The following is a 20,695-nucleotide window of genomic DNA, read 5'->3' on the forward strand; positions in this document are numbered from 1 at the left end:
ATCACCCCAGGGCCAGATACCAGATCCCTATGTAGGGACAGCCCCTGTTCCCCAGAGTCTGCTGAAATTACTCAAAGTAGCCAATTCCAAGCTTGTTTAGCCTGCCTCACCTGTTCCTTCAGAAACCAGAATCAAGACTTTTGCCCTCAGTTCTCTCTCTTCCTCTGACTGACCCAGTGCTTCTCCTGTGACGCCTTCAGTGGTGTGGCATGCCCACTCCGCTTGGGAACGGCGAGTAACAATCTATCTTTTCAATGGCAATATATGTCTCCTGATTGGTTGACCCTACTTTATCTCAAATTTCTATTAATACATTATATTGTAAAACTAAAGCAAACAATATACCATGCAAAATTTAATATTTTTAGACCACTTACTATTTCATAAGTAATTTGAAAACATTGTATTGAAAGATAGCAGAGGACTCCATCATATCATTGCACCCTAATTTTTTAGCTGTTCCCTTGTTTGTCAAAGCTTTTAGGTTGTTTTCAGGTTTACACTGCTGAAGTATTTTTATTAAATTCTTTGTACAAAAGTCTTTATGTATATCTTTAATAATTTTAGGATAAGTTCAAAGAAATCGAATTGCTAAATCAAAGAACAGCATGTGTTTGTGCCCCTTGACATAATTTTTCAGATTGCCTTCTGGAAACATTATATACAGTGAGCATCCCTAATCTGAAAATCCAAAATCTGAAGTGCCAAAAAATCCTAAACTTTTTGAGTACTGGCATGACACCACAAGTGGAAAATTCCACACCTGTCCTCATGTGACGGATCACAGTTAGAATGCAGTCAACCTCAACAAACTAGGCGTCGAAGGAACATACCTCAAAATAGTAAGAGCCATCTATGGCAGACCCGCAGCCAACATCATACTGAACAGGCAAATGCTGGAAGCTTTCACTCTGAGAACTGGAACAAGGCGAGGATGCCCACTCTCACCACTCCTATTCAACATAAACCACTCCTATTCAACATAGTCCTGGGAGTTCTAGCCAGAGCAGTCAGGCAAGAGAAAGAAAGAAAAGGCATCCCAATAGGAAAATAAGTCAAATTATCTCTCTTCACTGACAATGTGATTTTCTATCTAGAAAACCCTGAAGACTCTGCTAAAAGGCTCCTAAGCTGATAAATAACTTCAGTAAAGTTTTAGGATACAAAATAAATGTACAAAAGTCAGTAGCATTTTCATACTGCTAAGCTAAGCACCAAATCAAGAGTGCAGTCTCATTCACAATAACCATTAAAATAATACCTAGGAATACAGCTAACCAGGGAGGTGAAACATCTGTACAAAGAGAATGAAAAAACACTGCTCAAAGAAGTCAGAGATGACACAAACAAATGGAAGAACATTCCATGCTCATGGATAGGAAGAATCAATATTGTTGAAATGGCCATACTGCCCAAAGTGGTTTACAGATTCAGTGCTATTTCTATCAAGCTACCAATGTTATTTTTCACAGAATTAGAAAAAAAACTATTCCAAAATTCATATGGAACCAAAAAAAGAACCCGAATAGCCAGAGCAATCCTAAGCAAAAAGAACAAAGCCAGAAAATCACACTACCCGACTTCAAACTATACAAGGCAGCAGTAACCAAAACAGCATGAGATTGGTACAAAAACAGACGTGTAGACCAATGGAACAGGTTAGAGAACCCAGAAGTAAAGCTGTACACCTACAACCATCTGATCTTCGACAAAGCTGACAGTTACAAACAATGGGGAAAGGAGTCCATATTCAATAAACTGTGCTAGGATAACTGGCTAGCCATAAGCAGAAGATTGAAAGTGGACTACTTCCTTTTGCCATATACAAAAATCAACTCAAGGTGGATTAAAGACTTAAATGTAAGACCTAAAACTATAAAAACCCTAGAAGAAAACCTAGAAAATACCATTCTTGATGTAGGCCTTGGCAAAGATTTCATAATGTAGTCTCCAAAAGCAATAGCAACAAAAACAAAAATGGATAAGTGGGACCTAATTAAACTGAAGAGTTTCTACACAGCAAAAGGAAGTATCAAAAGAATAAACAGCCTACAGAATGGGAGAAAATATTTGAAAATGATGCATCTAAAAAAGGTCAAATATCCAGAATCTATAAAGAACTTAAACAAATCAACCAGCAACAAACAACTGTGTTAAAAAAACGGGCAAAGGGCATAAACAGACACTTCTCAAAAGAAGACATACATGCAGCCAACAGACATGAAAAAATGCTCAAAGCATTAATCATTAGAGAAATGCAAATCAAAACCACAATGAAATCCCATCTCAAGAAAGCCAGAATGGCTATTATTAAAAAGTCAGAAAATAACACATGTTGGCAAGGTTGTGGAGAAAAGGGAACACTGACACACTGCTGATGGGAATGTAAATTAGTTCAGCCACTGTGGAAAGCAGTTTGGAGGTTTCTCAAAGAACCTAAAACGGAACTACCATCTGACCTAGCAATCCCATTACTAGGTGTATACCCAAAGGAATATAAATTGTTCTACCAAAAAGACACATGCATTCATATGTTCATTGCAACACTATTCAAAATAGCAAATACAGGGAATCAACCTAGATGCTCATCAGTGGTGGACTGGACAAAGAAAATGTGGTACATACACACCAGGGAGTGCTACACAGCCATAAAAAGAATGCAGTCATACCCTTCGCAGCAACACGGATGGAGCTGGAGGTTATTATCCTAGGCAAATTAACACAGGAACAGAAAACCAAATACTGTATGTTCTCACTTATTAGTGGGAGCTAAACGCTGAGTACACATGGACACAAAAAGGGGAACAATAGACATAGGGGCCTACTTGAAGGTAGAGGGTGGGAAGAAGGGTGAGGGTTAAAAAATTACCTATTGGGCACTGTGCTCCCTACCTGGGTAATGAAATCATTTGTCTGCCAAATCCCAGCAACATGCAGATTACACATACAACAAACCTGCACATATATCCCTTAAACCTAAAATGAGATTTTAAAAAAACCCAAAACACAGTCAACACCTTGTTTTGTGCAAAAACTACTTAAAATATTGTATAAAATTACCTTCATGTTTTGTGTATAAAGTGTATATGAAACATAAGTGACTTCTATATTTATACTTGGTATCTTACTAGGTATCTGCGGATATTCCAAAATCCAAAACAATCCAAATTCTGACTCACTTCTCCTAAACATTTCAGTTAAGGGATATTCAACCTGTACCAGTTTTCCTTCCTACTAGAAATATATGAAATTATGAGGATGTCTTCTCACCCCTTCCCCTTCTGTAAGGCACCTTTGCCAGCTCAACAAATGATCGGTCTTAATTCATTAAATAGGCCAAAAAAAGGTGTTTTTATAATTCAGTGATTACTAGATTAGTAGTAATATGGTCAGCCCAAATTTTAAGGAATTAACTAAAGAGACATTGTGGAAGCCAATCACTGTCTTGTGTATTTCAGCACTAGGAAGTGAGGTTGACCTCAGTTTTTATTTGAGCCTCATTGCCATTTCCAGACATTATTCCTCACTGTCATTTATTGCCTTCATTTTGGTTTTCTGTTTATTGAACTGTCTTCTCATACCTGTTTTAATCTTCTGCTGACCTTCAGGGTCATATTCTTAGAGACATTTCCTCTCCTCCCCATTGCCTGATGTTACACTAGGCAACATGGGTCTTCTCTTTTTTAACACACTCTGTCCTCAATTCACTGCAAACAGTGCTCCATAGACCCTTTAGTCAGCTGGAAATTCTTCACCTCTGAATCCCCAAGTCTGAACTTCTCTCTGCAAATCATGGTTTCATATTTTTATGGCTCTCCCACTGACACCAAATTTCTTTGTCATCCTAATGTTATTTCCAAGTATTCCATCCACTTCCCAGAGTTCCTTTTTCAGCTCCTTCTGTGTGTCTCTTGCTTTCCTGCCCAGCCTGTGCTCTGTGATGCACCATTTAACTGTGATGTGATAGACACCACTTAACCTGTTTATCCTTTTGAACTTCTACATACTTCCCTGGGAAGTTGCTGGCCTTGGGCAACCCAAAACATCTATTTTCTCTGCTTCAGTTCTCCAGCTGTTATGTGATCATGGGCAAAATCACATGCCAGCCTAGCTCTGTGTTCTTGGAATCTAGGAGTGTGTGGTTTCCCCTTTATTATTTGGAATTCACAGAAACTAACAGTCTTAAAATAAAAAATGACAGAAAATGAGCCTAATACATTTTAGTTTATGGAGTCTGAGACAGTTATGCTTTATCCCAGGGACTTCCACCTGGGTTCCTTTCTCACCATATGTGAGCCTTCGCTCCCCCAAGATTATTTAATCTTAACCATCCTCAGGACTTCCCTTTTGGACATCTTGCTGCTTTTGAGGCCAAGGCCAGAAGAATCAAATCCTTCTGTGATGTTTTAATATCGTATCGGAGATGTGATATTTTGGGCTCCTGACCCCCGCCTAAAATGATTTTTGGCCTTCCTGTCCAGGCTTAGCAGCAGAGCCATATTTCCCCAACCAAGATGGAGAGTGTTTAAATTATACAGCTTGGAGTACAGTCTTTATTAGAGAAATAAACAGAATGACTGGCCTCTCATCTGTTTAGGCAAAGGTGGAATGCATTATGATCAAAGTTGTAGCTTTTGCTAGGAAGACTAATTCCAGAACTGATTTGCTAGGAGGGAGAACATTGTCAATGTTCCCCCTGCGTTGGTGAGGATTGGCCTCAGTAGTGAATAGGGCTGAGGCAGTCCTAGGTAACTACATTAGCTTCCCGCTACCTGGAGATAAAGCTCAGACCCCTTGGTGTTACATCCAGGGCCCTCCGTGAACTAGTGCAATCTACATTTCAAGCTTGATCTCACATCAGTTTTACGTTGTGGCCAGCCATACTGATCTTGCTATCCCCCAATAGTCCATATGCCTTCTTTCCTTTAAGTTGCGTGTATGTCTTACAAAAGTAAGACGTGATACTTAGAAAAGTTTGGAACAATATAGGGAAGTAGAAAGGAGAAAAATCCTTTGATTGGCTACTGAGATAAAACTCCTAGTGACATTTCATTATGTGTGTTTTTTATCTCCCTTGCAAATGGCATTATTTTTGTTTCTTGTTTTTCCATAGTCTTTCATCCTCCTTTTTAAAAACTAAACATTACGTAAGCATTTATTTTTTATTTCCATAGGTTTTGGGGGAACAGGTGGTGGTTGGTTACATGAATAAGTTCTTTAGTGGTGATTTTGGGAATCTTGGTGCACCCATCACCCGAGCAGTATACACTGTACCCAATGTGTAGCCTTTTATCTCTCACCCGCCCCCCACCCTTTCCCCTCGAGTCCCCAAAGTCCGTTGTATTATTCTTATGCCTTTGTGTCCTCATAGCTTAGTTCTCACTTATGAGTGAGAACATGTGATGTTTGGTTTTCCATTCCTCAGTTACTTCACTTAGAATAATTGGCTCCAATTCCATCCAGGTTGCTGCAAATGACATTATTTCATTCCTTTTTATGGCTGAGTAGTATATATATATATATATATGTAGTATATATATTTTATATATATATATATCACAATTTTTTTATCCACTTCTTGATTGATGGGCATTTGTGCTGATTCCATATTTTTGCAATTTTGAATTGTGCTGCTATAAACATGCATGTGCAAATATCTTTTTTATACAATGATTTCTTTTCCTCTTGGTAGATACCTAGTAGTGGGAAAATAAAATACTTAGGAATATACCTAACCAAGGAGATAAAAGACCTCTACAAGGAAAACTACAAAGCACTACTGAAAGAAATCATAAATGACACTGACAAATGGAAACACATACCATGCTCATGGATGGGTAGAATCAATATTGTGAAAATGACCATATTGCCAAAAGCAATCTACAAATCAATGAAATCCCCATCAAAATACTACCATCATTCTTCACAGAACTAGAAAAAACAATCCTGAAATTCATATGGAGCCAAAAAAGAATCCACATAGCCAAAGCAAGACTAAGCCAAAAGAATAAATCTGCAGGCATCACATTACCTGACTTCACACTATACTTTTAGGGCATAGTCACCAAAACAGCATGGTACTGGTATAAAAATAGGCACACAAACCAAAGGAACAGAATAGAGAACCCAGAAATAAAGCCAAATATTTACAGCCAACTGATCTTCGATAAACCAAAACATAAAGTGGGGAAAGGACACCCTTTTAAACAAATGGTGCTGATATAATTGGCGAGCCACGTGTAGAAGAATGAAACTGGATTTTCATCTCTCACATTATCCAAAATCATCTCAAGATGGATCAAGGACTTAAATCTAAGACCTAAAACCATAAAAATTCTAGAAGATTCAGAAAAACCCTTCTAGACATTGGCTTAGGCAAAGAGTTCAAGACCAAGAACCCAGAAGCAAATGCAACAAAAGCAAAGATAAATAAATAAATAGATTTATTTTTTATTTATTTTATAAATAGATGGGACTTAATTAAACTAAAAAGCTTCTGCACAGTAAAAGAAATAATCAGCAGAGTTAATAGACAACCCAGAGAGTGGGAGAAAATCTTCGCTATCTATACATCTGACAAAGGACTAATATCCAGAATCTACAAGGAACTCCAACAAATTAGTAATAATAATCCTATCAAAAAGTGGGCTAAGGACATTAATAGACAGTTCTCAAAAGAAGATATACAAATGGCCAACAAACATATGAAGAAATGCTCAACATCACTAATGATCATGGAAATGCAAATCGAAACCACAATGTGATACCACCTTACTCTTGCAAGAATGGTCATAATCAAAAAATCAAAAAATAATAGATGTTGGCGGGGATGTGGTGAAAAGGGAACACTTTTACACTGCTGGTGGGAATGTAAACTAGTGCAACCACTATAGAAAACTGGAGATTCCTTAAAGGGCATTTTCTGTATTTATAAAATTCATAATCATTTTAAATGATGGCATAGGATTTTACTGAATGCATTTGCTACCTCCTATTCATAGTGTTCTCGAAGCCTAAAACACCCATCCAGAAAAATGTGTTCAGATGTTACTCCCTTCCCCCAAACAGAATTAAGTACCCTTATCTCTGTGTTCTTGCAGCACAAACTTGTACCTCTATCTAGGTCTAATTTCATTCTGTATTTGGTTAATATATCTATGCACTTATACATGCACAAAAAATATACAGGATTATAAACTTCTTGAGGGTAGGTACTAAATCTTAACTTTTTAATATATCTACCACCTGGATTAGGCTCTTAAATACTGTGAAATAATAGAATATTTTTTATCTCTGTTGAGCAAATTTTTTAATGTAATTTATGTATAATACTATCTATACATGGTATTGTTCTTGAATAGTGCCAATTAATATTTCATTTCTATCCATTGTGTGACTAAGGATCTTAAAGTAATGTGTCAGTGGTAAGAAACAGTATTTGGTTTCCATTGCAACGCATTAGCACAAACCTATGAAACAATGACTGCTTGTCATTCTAGAAGGCTTTCCAAGATGCCAAATCCTGTACCACACAATGCCTTTTTTCCAAAGGAGACAATCAAGTGTCTTTTTTCTTCTGTGAAAGAAAAATGATATAAGTGAAATAATGGTAGAAAGTAAGCCTCCTTGTTTGTGAAGTAGGGATAGCAGGGACTTCCATGTTCCTTGTTGCAAGAAGGATGAAACGAAATGTGGCCTCAGCTCAGGAAGGTGAAACTGAAAGTTCTGATTTCACATCTTTCAGATTCTCTTTTGGATGTCTGGGGTAATAAAGTGAATGTAATTTATTCTTTGAATAAACCCTCAGTACTTACTGTGGGGCTGGACATGGTGGCTCATGCCTATATTCCCAGCACTTCGGGAGGCTGAGGATCGCTTGAGCCCAGGAGTTTGAGACCAGCCTGGTCAACACAGCAAAATCCTTACAGAAATTTTTTTAAAAAATTAACTGGGTATAGTGGTACGTGCCTGTAGTCCCAGCTACTTGGGAGACTGAGATAGGAATATCGCTTGAGCCCAGGAGGCAGAGGTTGCAGTGAGCCATGATTGCACCGCTGCACTCCAGTATGGGCAACAAAGCAAGACCTTGTCTCAAAAACAAACAAAAACTTACTATGTGTCAGGCACTGTGCCAGGATTTGGGGATAAAGATAAAGAAGCCTGCTGTGGTCCTCAAAGGCTTTGCAGTATTGGAACATACAGCCTTATGGAGGATCTCATAAACCTTTCCTCTGCCACTTCTGTTTATTCCATGAGCTGAACACCATTTGGAATCTGGAGGAGCAGGATCTTAATGAAGCAATAAATTCAAGCAAATTAGTTGGGTGTGGTGGGTGTGCCTGTATTCCCAGCTACTTAGGAGGCTGAGGTGGGAGGATGGCTTGAGCCCAGGAAGTGGAGGTTGCAGTGAGCTGAGATTGTGCCACTGCACTCCAGCCTGGGTGACAGAGTGAGACCCTATTTTAAAAAAAAAAAAAAGTACTAGCAGCAGTAAAATGTAAAAGAGAAGGAATTTAGCACTGAGAAGGGCACAGCATCATTTTTGTGGTATTCTTGACAAATGTGCACAATCTAAATTTAGTCATGAGGGAATATCAGACAAACTTAAGCTGGAGGACATTCTAGAAAATAACTTCCCAGTACCCTTCAAAAGTCTCAAGAAAGACAAAAGAAGCCTGAGGAACCATTACAGATGAAAGGAAACAAAGGACAGGTGGCAGGTGCTAAATGCATTGTGATCCTGGACCAGCAAAGGACATTAGGACAATTGACAAAATTTGTATAAGATCTGTAAATTAGATAATAATTGTATATCAGTGTTAATTTCCTGATCTTGATAATTATACTGGGGTTAAGAATGACATTATCATTTGGGGAATATTATTGAAGGGTATATGGGAATTCTTTACACTACCTTTGCCAGCCTGAAATTATTTCAAGATAAAAAGGTTAACAGCTTTATAATTAAAAATAAAGCAACAACATTAACTCAGTGTTGTTTTCCTGACACCTTAGGCATCTACAATGGCTCACCAACAATGTTGATGCATTTTTGCTGGGCTAGTTACTTAATTAGCATCAGTAAGCTTTTGGTTTTCAAACAGATTCATGTACATTTTCTTATTTGATTCTGAAACAAACAAATGTGGTTTGCGGGAAATTTCTTCCATCTTAAAGAAATAGGGTTGGTTTTGTTAAGTGATTTGTCCAAAAAAAAATAAAAAAACCAGTACTAACAAGGTAGTGGTTAGATGGGACCACAAAGATTTTTCCGGGTTTGGACTCTTAGAAGTTAAGAAGCAAAGGCCACTTTCATTTCTCAAGGAAGTAATTTAAACGTTTACACAGAATAAATTATTTTTAACCAAACGTTATTTACAAGATAATGAAAATTTAAACAAATTTTAAGATATAGCACACTATTGGCTGTGAAAGTAGGTAATGGAACAAAAGTTTTAAAGTTTTATGAAAAATGAAAAATCTTCCCGTTTGGCCGTGGCTTCTGTGAATGTGTGTGTGCGCGCGCATATATGCAGTGGGTATTCTTTTTCAACCACAATGCCGAATTCCAAATTTGAACTCCTTTGTAACTGTGAGCCTAAACCAAGTGGCTACTTGTCTTCCCTTGGTTATGACTTCCAAACAGCTGCTCATTTCCTGTAATTTATTTTCCTCCTTGAGGAATTGATACTAAATAGTAGACCTTTGAAATATTGCAAGATTGATTCTCATCACCAGGGAGACAGATGTAGAGTGGAGTGAGATTTAATGCTAATCTCGTTTTAAGTAAAATCACAAACTTTCTTTGTAAAAAGGCAATCATGATATCTTTGTTTAACCTAAATTCTGTATTATTTTATTGAGTGTTAAAGAACACATATTACATTCACCACTGAGAAGTCACTCAATTTGGCAAGGAAAGACAATATCAAAACATTAAATCATATACTTCCAAAATGAGTTATATAAAAGCAGAGCTGAACTTCAATTCCTAACACATGGTCTCATCTTCTGCAGATGTATATGTGGAGGCAGAAAGTCAAGTAAACTGGAAAGTTAAAAATGAAATTTTTACTCCTTAAATTATGAGTCACCTACTAACAAAAATAAGAATCTGCAACATGGAGATTATTTCCAAAGAACAGATCCTTTCAGCTAAAACTAACTAGTCTCACTAACCCATATTTTCCTTTTGCTTACAGAAAGCCCTCTGTTTTGAATATACTTCTACTGACATAGAGTCAATGGAACATAGCTAATTATAAGGCAATACTCCCCACCCATTAAAGAACATAAAAATAAAGACCCTTAAAGCTTCAGACTTTTATTTTGTGAAGAGAAGACTATTCTGCCTGCCTAAAGATAATTCACATTTCTTATTTAAAGGTTAATAAGGAAGTAGGATAGAAACATGTGAAGATCATGCTTCCCAGGATGAGAGGCAAAAAAAAAAAAAAAAATCTTTGTTTTATTTCTGTCTCTGAACTTATGTGAGGGAAAGAATGTACTTGTAGAGTGTGTGTTGGAAGTAGGGGGAATGGTTGAGGGTCTGGTATTATATATTCCAGGGTATACTGTGGTTTAATGGCAGTGAATTTTTCCTTTTGATTTGTCATTTGATGAAATAAATTCCCTGCACTTTTTCTGTGGAGACAGATGGTAATCTGTCATTCAAAATCCATTAGAATGAAGTCTAGGAGCTGAAGCCATATTTGATCTCATGTGGTATGTGGTGATCCTGAACTGGTCCCATTTAGAGAATCCAGGCCTAGAAGTCTTGGGTTGTTGTAGACTGGAAACTTAATTCCGAAGTGCCCCACGATCACTGGTAAAATTATTCTCCCTACTTCTTTATTGTGAGATCTATTATACCTGTGAAGATGGTAAAAATAATGTGTATTGTTTAAAGAAGAAAGATAAGACCTTGATCTGTGAAAGAGGTAGAACATGAATTCCTTAGAAGTCCCTGTGTGTCCCTCATGGTCACACCCCCCTTTCTTTTCCTGAAGAGAACCACTGTTCTGACTTTTGTCTTAACTACCCCCTTGCTTTCTGTATAGGGAGATATCTCTATACAAAAAAAATTTCTAAAAAACCCAGATATTCCTAAAAATTGATTAGTTTTACTTTTTTTTTTTAGTTTGTTTTTGAACTTTATATAAATTTTTAAAAACATGCAATGTGTTTTTGACTGTGACTTTTTTCCCTTCAGCATTATCGGTTTTTGTTGTTGTTGTTGTTTGTTTTAGAAAACGGAGTCTCACTCTGTCACCCAGGCTGGAGTGCAGCACACTCACTGTAACCCTCAACTCCTGGACTCAGGCAATCCTCCCACCTCAGCCTCTTGAGTAGCTAAAGCTGTATGTGCACACCACCATGCTTGGCTAGTTTTAAAATTTTTTTGTAGAGACAGCATCTCGCTATGTTGCCCAGACTGGTCTCAAACTTCTGGCCTTACGTGATCCTCTTACCTTGGCCTTCCAAGTCTTCATGCTGGGATTACAGGCATGAGCCACTGCACCTGGCCAGCATTATGTTTTTTGATTCATCCATGTTGAGTATAGCTGGACTTCATTCATTTTTGCTGCTGTTGGTATTCCATTCAATAACTAAGCAATGTACCCATTTTGCTGATGAAAATTTCAAGTTTCCAGTTTTCTCAGGTTTTTGTTGTTGTTGTTCAATTACAAGCAATGTTGCTAATGCATTTCTTATACCTGTCAGCTAATACACAGTAAGAGTTTTTCCATATACCTAGGAGGAGAATGCCAAGTCATATATTATATATGTGTTCACCTTTATTAGATAATGCAGAAATGGTTTCCAAAGTGGCTGTAGCAACTTACATTCCTGCCAGCAGAGCATGAGTGTTTCCATTGCTCCACATCCTCACCAACACTTGATATCATCAAATTTTTCAATTGTAGCCATCATTTATTAGTATATCACTACAGTTTCCTTAGGATTTTCCTGGTTACCAATGAGATTGAGTACCTTTTCATCCATGTGTTGACAACTGGAATTTCTTTTATGAAGTGCCTATTCAAGTATTTTATCCAGTTTTCTATTGAGAGTCATTGGTCTTTTTCTTATTGATTCAAAACCATTCTTTATATAATCTGAATATTAACCCTTTGTTGTTTATATGTCTAACAAATATCTTTTCCCAGTTTGTGGCTTGTGGTTTCATTTTCTTTGTAGTGTCTTTTGATCAACATTAACTTAAAGATTGTCACATTTAACAATCTTTTCCTTTATTGTTTTTACATTTTATGTCTTGGGAATTTCTTTCTATGAAATAAAAATACTCTCCCTCCTTTAGAGTTGTCTTAGTCCATTGATGCTGCTATAACAAAACACCTTAGGCTGGGTGATTTATAAACAATAGGTAGTTATTTCTGACAATTCTAGAGGCTGGGAAGTCCAAGATCAAGGCATGGGCAAGTTCAGTGTCTGGTGAGGGCTGCTCCTTCTGCTTCTACAATGGTATCTTCTTGCTGCATCCTCACTTGGCAGAAGAGGCAAAGGAATGGAAGGGACAAATTTGTCCTCTCAGCCCTTTTACGGTGTCACTAATCCCATCTATGAGGGTGGAGCGTGCATGACCTAATCACCTCCTAGTGGCCCCACCTTTTAGTATTGTTGAACTGGGAATTAAGTTTCCACATGAATTTTGGAGGAACACAAACATTCAAACCATAGCAAAAGTTTTCTCTATTCTATTTTTGTTTTTTACATTTAGGTCTCAAATCTAACTGGATTTGTTTTTGTATTTGGTGTAACACACGGAGTCCCGTTTCATCTTTTCCATAGAGAAAACCAATTGATCCCGGACCATTTATTAAAAAGTTATTTTTTTTCCCCACATTGATCTTTTACCACCTTGGATATTTAGCAGATGTCCATATATACATGTCTGGGCTCTTTGTTCTCTTCCATTCATCTGTCTATCCTCATACCAGTACTACACTGTCTTAATTACTGTGTCTTTACAAGTCTTGATATCTGATAGGACCAGTCTTCCCACCTTTTCCTTGGCTATTCATGACCCATTGTTCTTCTGTATACAGTTCGCATAGTTGTATATTTCACTTGAAAGTTTCCACCAAAAAATTAAGTATTTTGAGGGGAATTGCACATCTATTTTAGGATAATTTACATCTTTAGTATATTGAAGCCTCCAATTCAAAAGCCTGGCATATCTTTCCATTTATTTGGATCTTTTAAAATGTTTTAAGTAAAGTTTTAGTTTTTTCCATAAAGACCTTATACATTTATTAGATTTATTCTATAGATACTCTGTATTTTTGAGATTATTACAAATTCTATCTTTTAAATATCATTTTCTTACTATTTGTTACTTTGGATAGAAAGGCAATTGATTTTTACATATTGATTTATATACAGCCAACTTGCTATATCCTCTAACTTTAATGATTTATATGTTGATTATTTTGGATTTTCTATGTAGTCAATCATATCATTTCCCAATAAGAGCAAAACAATTTTATTTCTTAATTTTATATTTCATTTTTCTTTTTCTTGCCTTACCCTACTGTGAACTCTTCTAATATAGAATTAAATAAGGGTGTTCTTGTTTCTGATCTTAAAAAGAACACTTTCAATATTTCTTCATTAATATTTCTACATTTCCTGAGATGATTGTATTTCCATTTATCTGTTTTTCCATTTATCTGTTATTGTGGTAAATTATATTCATTAATTACTAATATGAAGGCACTCCTGCATCCCTAGGATGAAACTGTCTTAGTCATGATGGATGATTATTTTTATTCATTTCTGAATTTTGTTTGATAATGTTTTATTAAGATTTTTGTATTTTTGTTTGTGAATGAGATTGGCCTGTAATTTTCCTTTTGTACTGTTGTTGTCAGGTTTTAATATCAAAATTATGTAAGCCTCCTTGACAAAGAAAAGTTGGGGGTCAAGGTAGTCCCTCTTTTTTCATATAGTGGAATAGTTTGTGTAAGGAAGAATATAGGAATATTCAGGTTTTTATTTCTTTTTCTTTCAATTTCGGTAAGTTAAAATTCTATAGAAAATGTTTCATTCCATCTAAATTTTTAAATATTTAGCATGATTTTTAATGATATTTTATTATCTTTGAAATTTCTAGGGCATCTAAATTATGACCCCAAATTTTTTTTTGTACATTTTTTTCTTTGAAAAATCTTGCCATAAAGTTGTGAGAGTTTACAATCATTTGGAAGAAACTTTGTTTAGATTTTTTAATCTGCACTCTTATATGTTTGTATTCTATTTCATTATTTCTGGTCTTATTTTTATGATTTTCTTTCTTCTAGTTCTTTGGATTTATTTTACTCATCTTTTTCTGATTTCTTAAATTATTTACTTATTACATTTCAGTTTTTCTTTTTTTAAACATTGTTAAAATTTCACGCTTAAGTAATGCTTATGCATCTCCACACATTTTTATGTGTGACATTTTTATTAATATTTAATTGCAAATATTTTGTGATTTTACATTTGAATTTCCTCTTGTCCCATGAAATTATTTGTGGGTTTCTTAATTTACAAAGATATAGGGATTTTCTGGTTATCTTTTTGTTCCTGGCTTCCAACATAATTACACTGAAGTCAGAAAATGTTTTATGTGTGATATCAATTTGTCAAAATCTTTGAGACTGGTTTTTGGTCCAATATATTGTCAGTCTTTATAAGTGCTCCATAGCTGGCCAAAAACAATTAACACTGGTGTTTCAAGCTACTAGGCATAGTGCTCCATATATGTCTATTATATGAAGCTTGCTGATTGTGCCAGTTAAATCTTCTGTATCATTATTTTTACTACTTGATCTATCAGTTACTGTTAAAGATGTGTTAAAAATCTTCCACTATTATTGTAGACTTATTACATTCTCCTTGTAAATATTGTTACATATTTTCAATCTGTGTTATTAGGTACAAATTACTTTAAACTTTTTATATGCATTTTAATATGAGAAATATAGTTACTTACAGATTCTCAAATTTAGACTATAGGTTATTTTGATTCAGTGATTCTGATCTTTACATTTTGTAAAACATTTAATAAACCTCACTTGAGACGAAAAGGATTTTTTAAAATCACACTTAGCAGAGTTAAAAACATTGGTGTCTCTTGACCTTGTTAACTCATTTCTGGGATAGTGTCCAAAATAACCAGAAGTAGATAAAAAGCTTTATGTACCAAAATATGTATTTGTACTGGCAAATAAAGTAAAATTAAATGTAGGTTCTAACAATAGGAGAGTGGTTAAATAACTGGACACAGCTACATGATAGTGTATTATACATCCATTAGAGTCATTTATAAAGAATTTGTAATAAAACTGGAAAGTTATTTTGTCACAATGATACATAAATCTGATGACAGTCGGCCCCTCTTACCCATGGCGGATACGTTCTGAGACTCCCCAGTGGATGCCTGAAACTGCAGATAATACCAAGCTCTACATATATGAATTTTTCCTATACATACATACCTATGATAAAAGTTTAATCTATAAATTCAGCATAGTAAGAGATTACAATAATTAGTAATAAAGTAGAACAATTATAACAATATGCCAGCATCATCACTCTTGTGCTTTGAGGCCACTATTAAGCAAAATAAGGGTTCTTTGAACACCAGCACTGTGGTACTGCAACAGTGAATCTAATAACCAAACCAGCTACTAAGTAACTCGCGGGCAGGTGACATATACAGCATGGATATGCTGGACAGAGGGATGACTGTGGTGTGAGATTTCATCCTGCTACTCAGAACCGTGTGCAGTTGATAACTTACGAATGATTTATTTCTGGAATTTTCCACTTAATATTTTCAGACCAAAGTTGACCGTGGGTAACTGAAACCACAGAAGGCAAAACTGCAGATAAGAGGGGACTACTGTATACTGTATGATTTCAATTACCTTAATGATAACTATAGAAAAAAATTCTCAGAAGAAATATCTCAAAAGGATTTTAACATTGGTTTGTGTAACATTGGGAAAAAATTTGGATTTCCCCCTTCCTTTCTATTTTTCTGTGTTTTCTGTATTTTCTACCATATTCAAATTTCTTTTACAATATAGGGGGAAAGCCTTAAAAACATGGACTAACAAATATTTAATTAATACTTGAGTGTACACAATTAGTCTTTCATTCTGTGTTATGTTGGTTTTGACTGATATATATATATTTAAAATGTGTCTCGATATATATAATGTGTATATATAGATATAATGTGTGTGTGTGTGTGTGTGTGTGTATGTGTATATACATTTTTTTTGAGGGGAGTCTCGCTCTGTTGCCCAGGCTGGAGTACAGTAGCATGATCTCAGCTCACTGCAACCTCTGCCTCCCAGGTCCAAGGAATTCTCCTGCCTCAGCGACCCGAGTAGCTGGGATTACAGATGCCCACATTGTGCCTGGCTAATTTTTGTGCTTTAATAGAGACGGGGTTTTGCTGTGTTGGCCAGACTGGTCTTGATCTCCTGACCTCAGGTGATCCACCCGCCTCAGCCTTACAAAGTGCTGGGATTACAGGCATGAGCCACTGCGCCTGGCTAAGGCTGGTATTTTTTAAATATCAAGATAGAAAAGTCATTTAAAATGTGTGATATGGATATGTACAAAGTAAAAGTTAATGTTTAAAATAAATGTCTTGTTGTACTCTGCTGCCCATAGGTAAAGTGTTGAGAGAGGAGAACCAGTGCATTGCTCCTGTGGTTTCCAGCCGCGTGAGTCCAGGGACAAGACCAACAGCTATGGGGTCTTTCAGCTCACACATGACAGAGTTTCCACGAAAACGCAAAGGAAGTGATTCAGACCCATCCCAGTAAGTGAATTGGGTCCTCTAACCCAGTGAGATCTTTGACTCTAGGGAGAAGAGGAAAATATTCCTTTTAAAATCATTAATTATTTCCAAGTTCATGGTAACATTTGGAGACGGGAGAGTACTTGTCCACCCAACTGCTACCTTTGTCAGTGACTGACTTGGAACTTTTCCATCCAGCTCTGAAGAAAGGTATCTAGGAGGGTCAGCTGGAGTCTGAAAGAGACATAGGAACATGAGTTTTATTTGGTTAATGTTTATGGTCATGGCAAAATACTTGCCTTCCTTATTGAAATACTTATAAACATGAGGAAAACACCTTGGATGTTTGACTTAAAATAATGATGACTACTTCTCACCTTACTCGTCATGTATAGAATAACCAGCCCTTGGTTATCTGTGGTCAGTTTAATCATATAAAATTCGTGCTTTCCCTATTTATTAAGTCAAATTGATAATAAAGTCAATGTTGAGAATGCCCACTATCTCCCTATTTATTTTTGTTACCCCTGCAGCTTCTGTCCTAAATATTCTTTAATGACTTCCCCAAAGCTAGAGTTTATATGGTGAAAACATCAGGGCAAGCCAGGTCCAGTGGCACACGCCTGCAGTACTAGCTACGTGGGAGGCTGAGGTAGGTTCGTTTGAGCCCAGATGTTGGAGACCAGCAAGACCCCATCTCTAAATAAATAGGTATAAAATTTAGAAAACATTAAGGAAAAATAAAGATAGCCATCTATAGCAACTCACCGTAGGCTGGTACTTTACATAAATGTGAGAGTTGATGACAGTTATCCATCATGAATGGAGGGAAAAATCCTGAGTTGGGAGTTGGAGGTCAAGATAAGGACATAATAAAACATCCTAGCTCTTTTTTTTTTTTCTTTTTTGGTGGGTGGGGGTGGTATTCAGCTCTTTATTTACAAAGTGGGCACTTACTAGCTCTTTTTAACTCAGTTCTTCCCAATACACTTTATAATTTAGCTTCAGTTCCCAAGGCAGTAAATACTAAAGCACTTCCCACGCCACATATAAATGATTGGAAGGTTTTCTACTGTTTTTGGTTGTCTCTTTTCCCTTAGTCTCTTCCATTAACATGGATGCTTCTGAAAACTGTAGTTGATGAAGTGACCGTCTTTTTAGACTATCTAGCTGTTTTCCATCCTAAATTATCAGTCAATAGCCCCCACTTATCTTGAGCTGAAAGTGACTGTCAGTTCTTTTTATTTTCTTCCTTATTCTTCAGAATCATAAGCACCATTGTTCTTTCTTGGTGTCTAAATATGATTTTAGCAATTGAAGTGGGAACAGTGAATATAGAGGTAGCCCAGCTTCATGCCACATGGGGGGCACAGATAAGACCTTGCAGTGGTTTGGGGGTGAAATGGAAAGTGGGATCAGTGCTAGCAAAAATACAAGAAACATGCAAAGTACTGACAGCACGACATTTTTTTGTCAGCAAGCAACGCTGAAGATTATTTAGGTAACTACTCACATTTTAGAAAAGGAAGAAGCTAGAACTCAGAAATGTCAAGCAGTTTGCCCAGCCATCACACAGCTTGTTAGAATGCCTGATTCCAGATGTGGTATTTTCTCCACTCACCCAGCTTCCTATCACTGGGTAGCTGGACAGAGTAGGCTACTTTCTCCACTTGAGGACAGGCTTGCTGTCCATTCCCAGAACATCTGGATAGGGGGTGACCCAAGGCCTCCTTCCTTCCAGGTCAGGAATCATGACAGAAAAAGTGGTGGAAAAGCTTTCTCAGAATCCCCTTACCTATCTTCTTTCAACAAGGATAGAAATATCAGCCTCCAGTGGCAGCAGGTAAGTCCTGGACTGTCTTTGACATACTCCCTCCCCTACTTGAAGAGGGCATAGAGTGGCAGTGAAAACATGATACACATCCCACTGATTTGCTCATCATCTGTCCCAGAGCTTCTCCTTCCTTCCCCAATCCTTCCTTTATCCTACCAGATTCTATTCCCTTTAATGAAATTTTGGATGTCAAAGTACGTGGTGCTGACTATATAGTGTCCTTCCCGAGGCCTCAGTGCAGGAAAGCCAGTCAATAGGTGAGAGGCTGATTTCACTCACATAGCCTCAGAGTGCTGGATCTTTTTAAAAAGGAAAGATATATGAGAATGTCCACCCTTTCTGTGGCACTGTTGGTTTTGAATGGAGAGCTGGTTCTTTTTTGCTTTTCGTTTTTTGAGACAGTCTCACTCTGTCGCCAGGCTGGAGTGCAAATGGCGCAATCTCGGCTCACTGCAACCTCCGCCTCCTGGGTTCAAGTGATTCTTCTGCCTCAGCCTCCCTATTAGCTGGGACTACAGGCACCCACTGACACACCAGGCTAATTTTTGTATTTTTAGTAGAGATGGGGTTTCACCATGTTGGCCAGGATGGTCTCAATCTCTTGACCTCGTGATCCACCCGCCTCGGCCTCCCAAAGTGCTGGGATTATAGGTGTGAGCCACCGCACCCGGCTGGAGAGCTGGTTCTTTAAAAGAGTTTTTGTTGAATCTGTGGAATGTAGTCATTAAACATTTATTGGGTTGCTACTATGTGACAGTCAGTAGACTAGGATAGACAGAGACACAAAGGTACGAGAAACTTGTGCAAGTGGAAAAGACACAAACAATTATTTTACATCATCATAACTGCTATAATAGAGACCCTGGGTACTATGTCAGCAAATAAAGTTGGGCATTTAAATAAGATTTAAATGCTTCCTGGAAAAGTTGACTTAAGCTAAGTTTTAAATGAAGAATAGAAATGAGTCTACAGCCAGGTATGATGGCGTATGCCTGTAATCCCAGCACTTTGGGAGGCAGAGGCGGGAAGATCTCTTGAGCCCAGAAGTTCGAGGCTGCAGTGAGCTATGGTCATGCCACTGCATTCCAGCCTGGGTGAGAAGAGTGAGGCCCTGTCAATATAAAAATACATTTAAAAACAGAAGAGAAGAAGAGAGTCTACAGAGCAGGAATGGAGAAGATATTTTAGGTGGAAAGAACAACCGTGCAGGCATACAGGTATGTAGTTGCATACTCCTGATCAGGAAATGAGTGGTTGTCACCATAGAGCAGAGGGTGCACTTAGAGGGGGGTGAGCTATGAGATTTGAGGGATAAACATGAACTAAGTCATGAAAGATCTGCTGAACTGAAGAATCTGAAAACTATCTTGAATGCAGTAGGAAAACTGAAGAATTCTAAGCATGAGAAGAACTTGATCAGATTCATATTTTTTAAAGAATTGATTGCCTCTGCACTTTTTCACTTTTTTATTATGGTAAATACATACACACACACACACATATATATAAATAACATGAAATTTGCCATTTGAACCACTATTAAGTGTACAATTAATTGGCATCAATTATATTCAGTATTGTAGACCATCACCTCTATTTCTAAAACTTTTGAATCACCCCAAAGAAGAATTCTGTGCCCATAAACAATAGCGTTCCCATTCTCCTCTCTCCTGATCCCCTGCTAACCTCTAGTATATTTTCTGGCTCTATGAATTTGCTTGTTCTAGCAAATTCCCACTATTTCACGTAAGTGGGAGTCTAAGGCGGGCGGATTGCCTGAGCTTAGGAGTTTGCAACCAGCCTGGGCAACATGGTGAAACCCCATCTCTACTAAAAATACAAAAAAATTAGCCAGGCGTGGCGGCATGCGCCTGTAGTCCCAGCTACTTGGGAGGCTGAGGCAGGAGAATTGCTTGAACCCAGGAGGTGGAGGTTGCAGTGAGCCAAGGTCGTGCCACTGTACTCCAGCCTGGGTGACAGAGCGAGACACTATCTCAAAAAAAAAAAAAAAAAAGGTGGAATTATATGATGTTTGT

General features: G+C 37.1%; 1 protein-coding gene across 14 annotated transcripts in view; it reads left to right on the forward strand.

Moving 5' to 3' along the window:
- The window catches only part of BMAL2 (basic helix-loop-helix ARNT like 2), a 91,262-nt gene that overhangs the window by 18,724 nt on the left and 51,843 nt on the right, over nt 1–20,695 (forward strand). For 8 of the 14 annotated variants that reach the window (XM_054442906.2, XM_054442911.2, XM_054442909.2 and 5 more), the window contains exon 2: nt 16,696–16,846. In XM_054442906.2, coding sequence (XP_054298881.1) covers nt 16,696–16,846 — 151 coding nt within the window. Of the gene's footprint in view, nt 1–16,695; nt 16,847–18,566; nt 18,669–20,695 lie in introns of all 14 variants that reach the window. The other 6 variants (XM_054442900.2, XM_054442902.2, XM_054442901.2 and 3 more) reach the window with 1 other exon arrangement.

Source organism: Pongo pygmaeus, chromosome 10 (assembly GCF_028885625.2).
Source record: "Pongo pygmaeus isolate AG05252 chromosome 10, NHGRI_mPonPyg2-v2.0_pri, whole genome shotgun sequence".
Classification (NCBI taxonomy): Eukaryota; Metazoa; Chordata; class Mammalia; order Primates; family Hominidae; genus Pongo; species Pongo pygmaeus.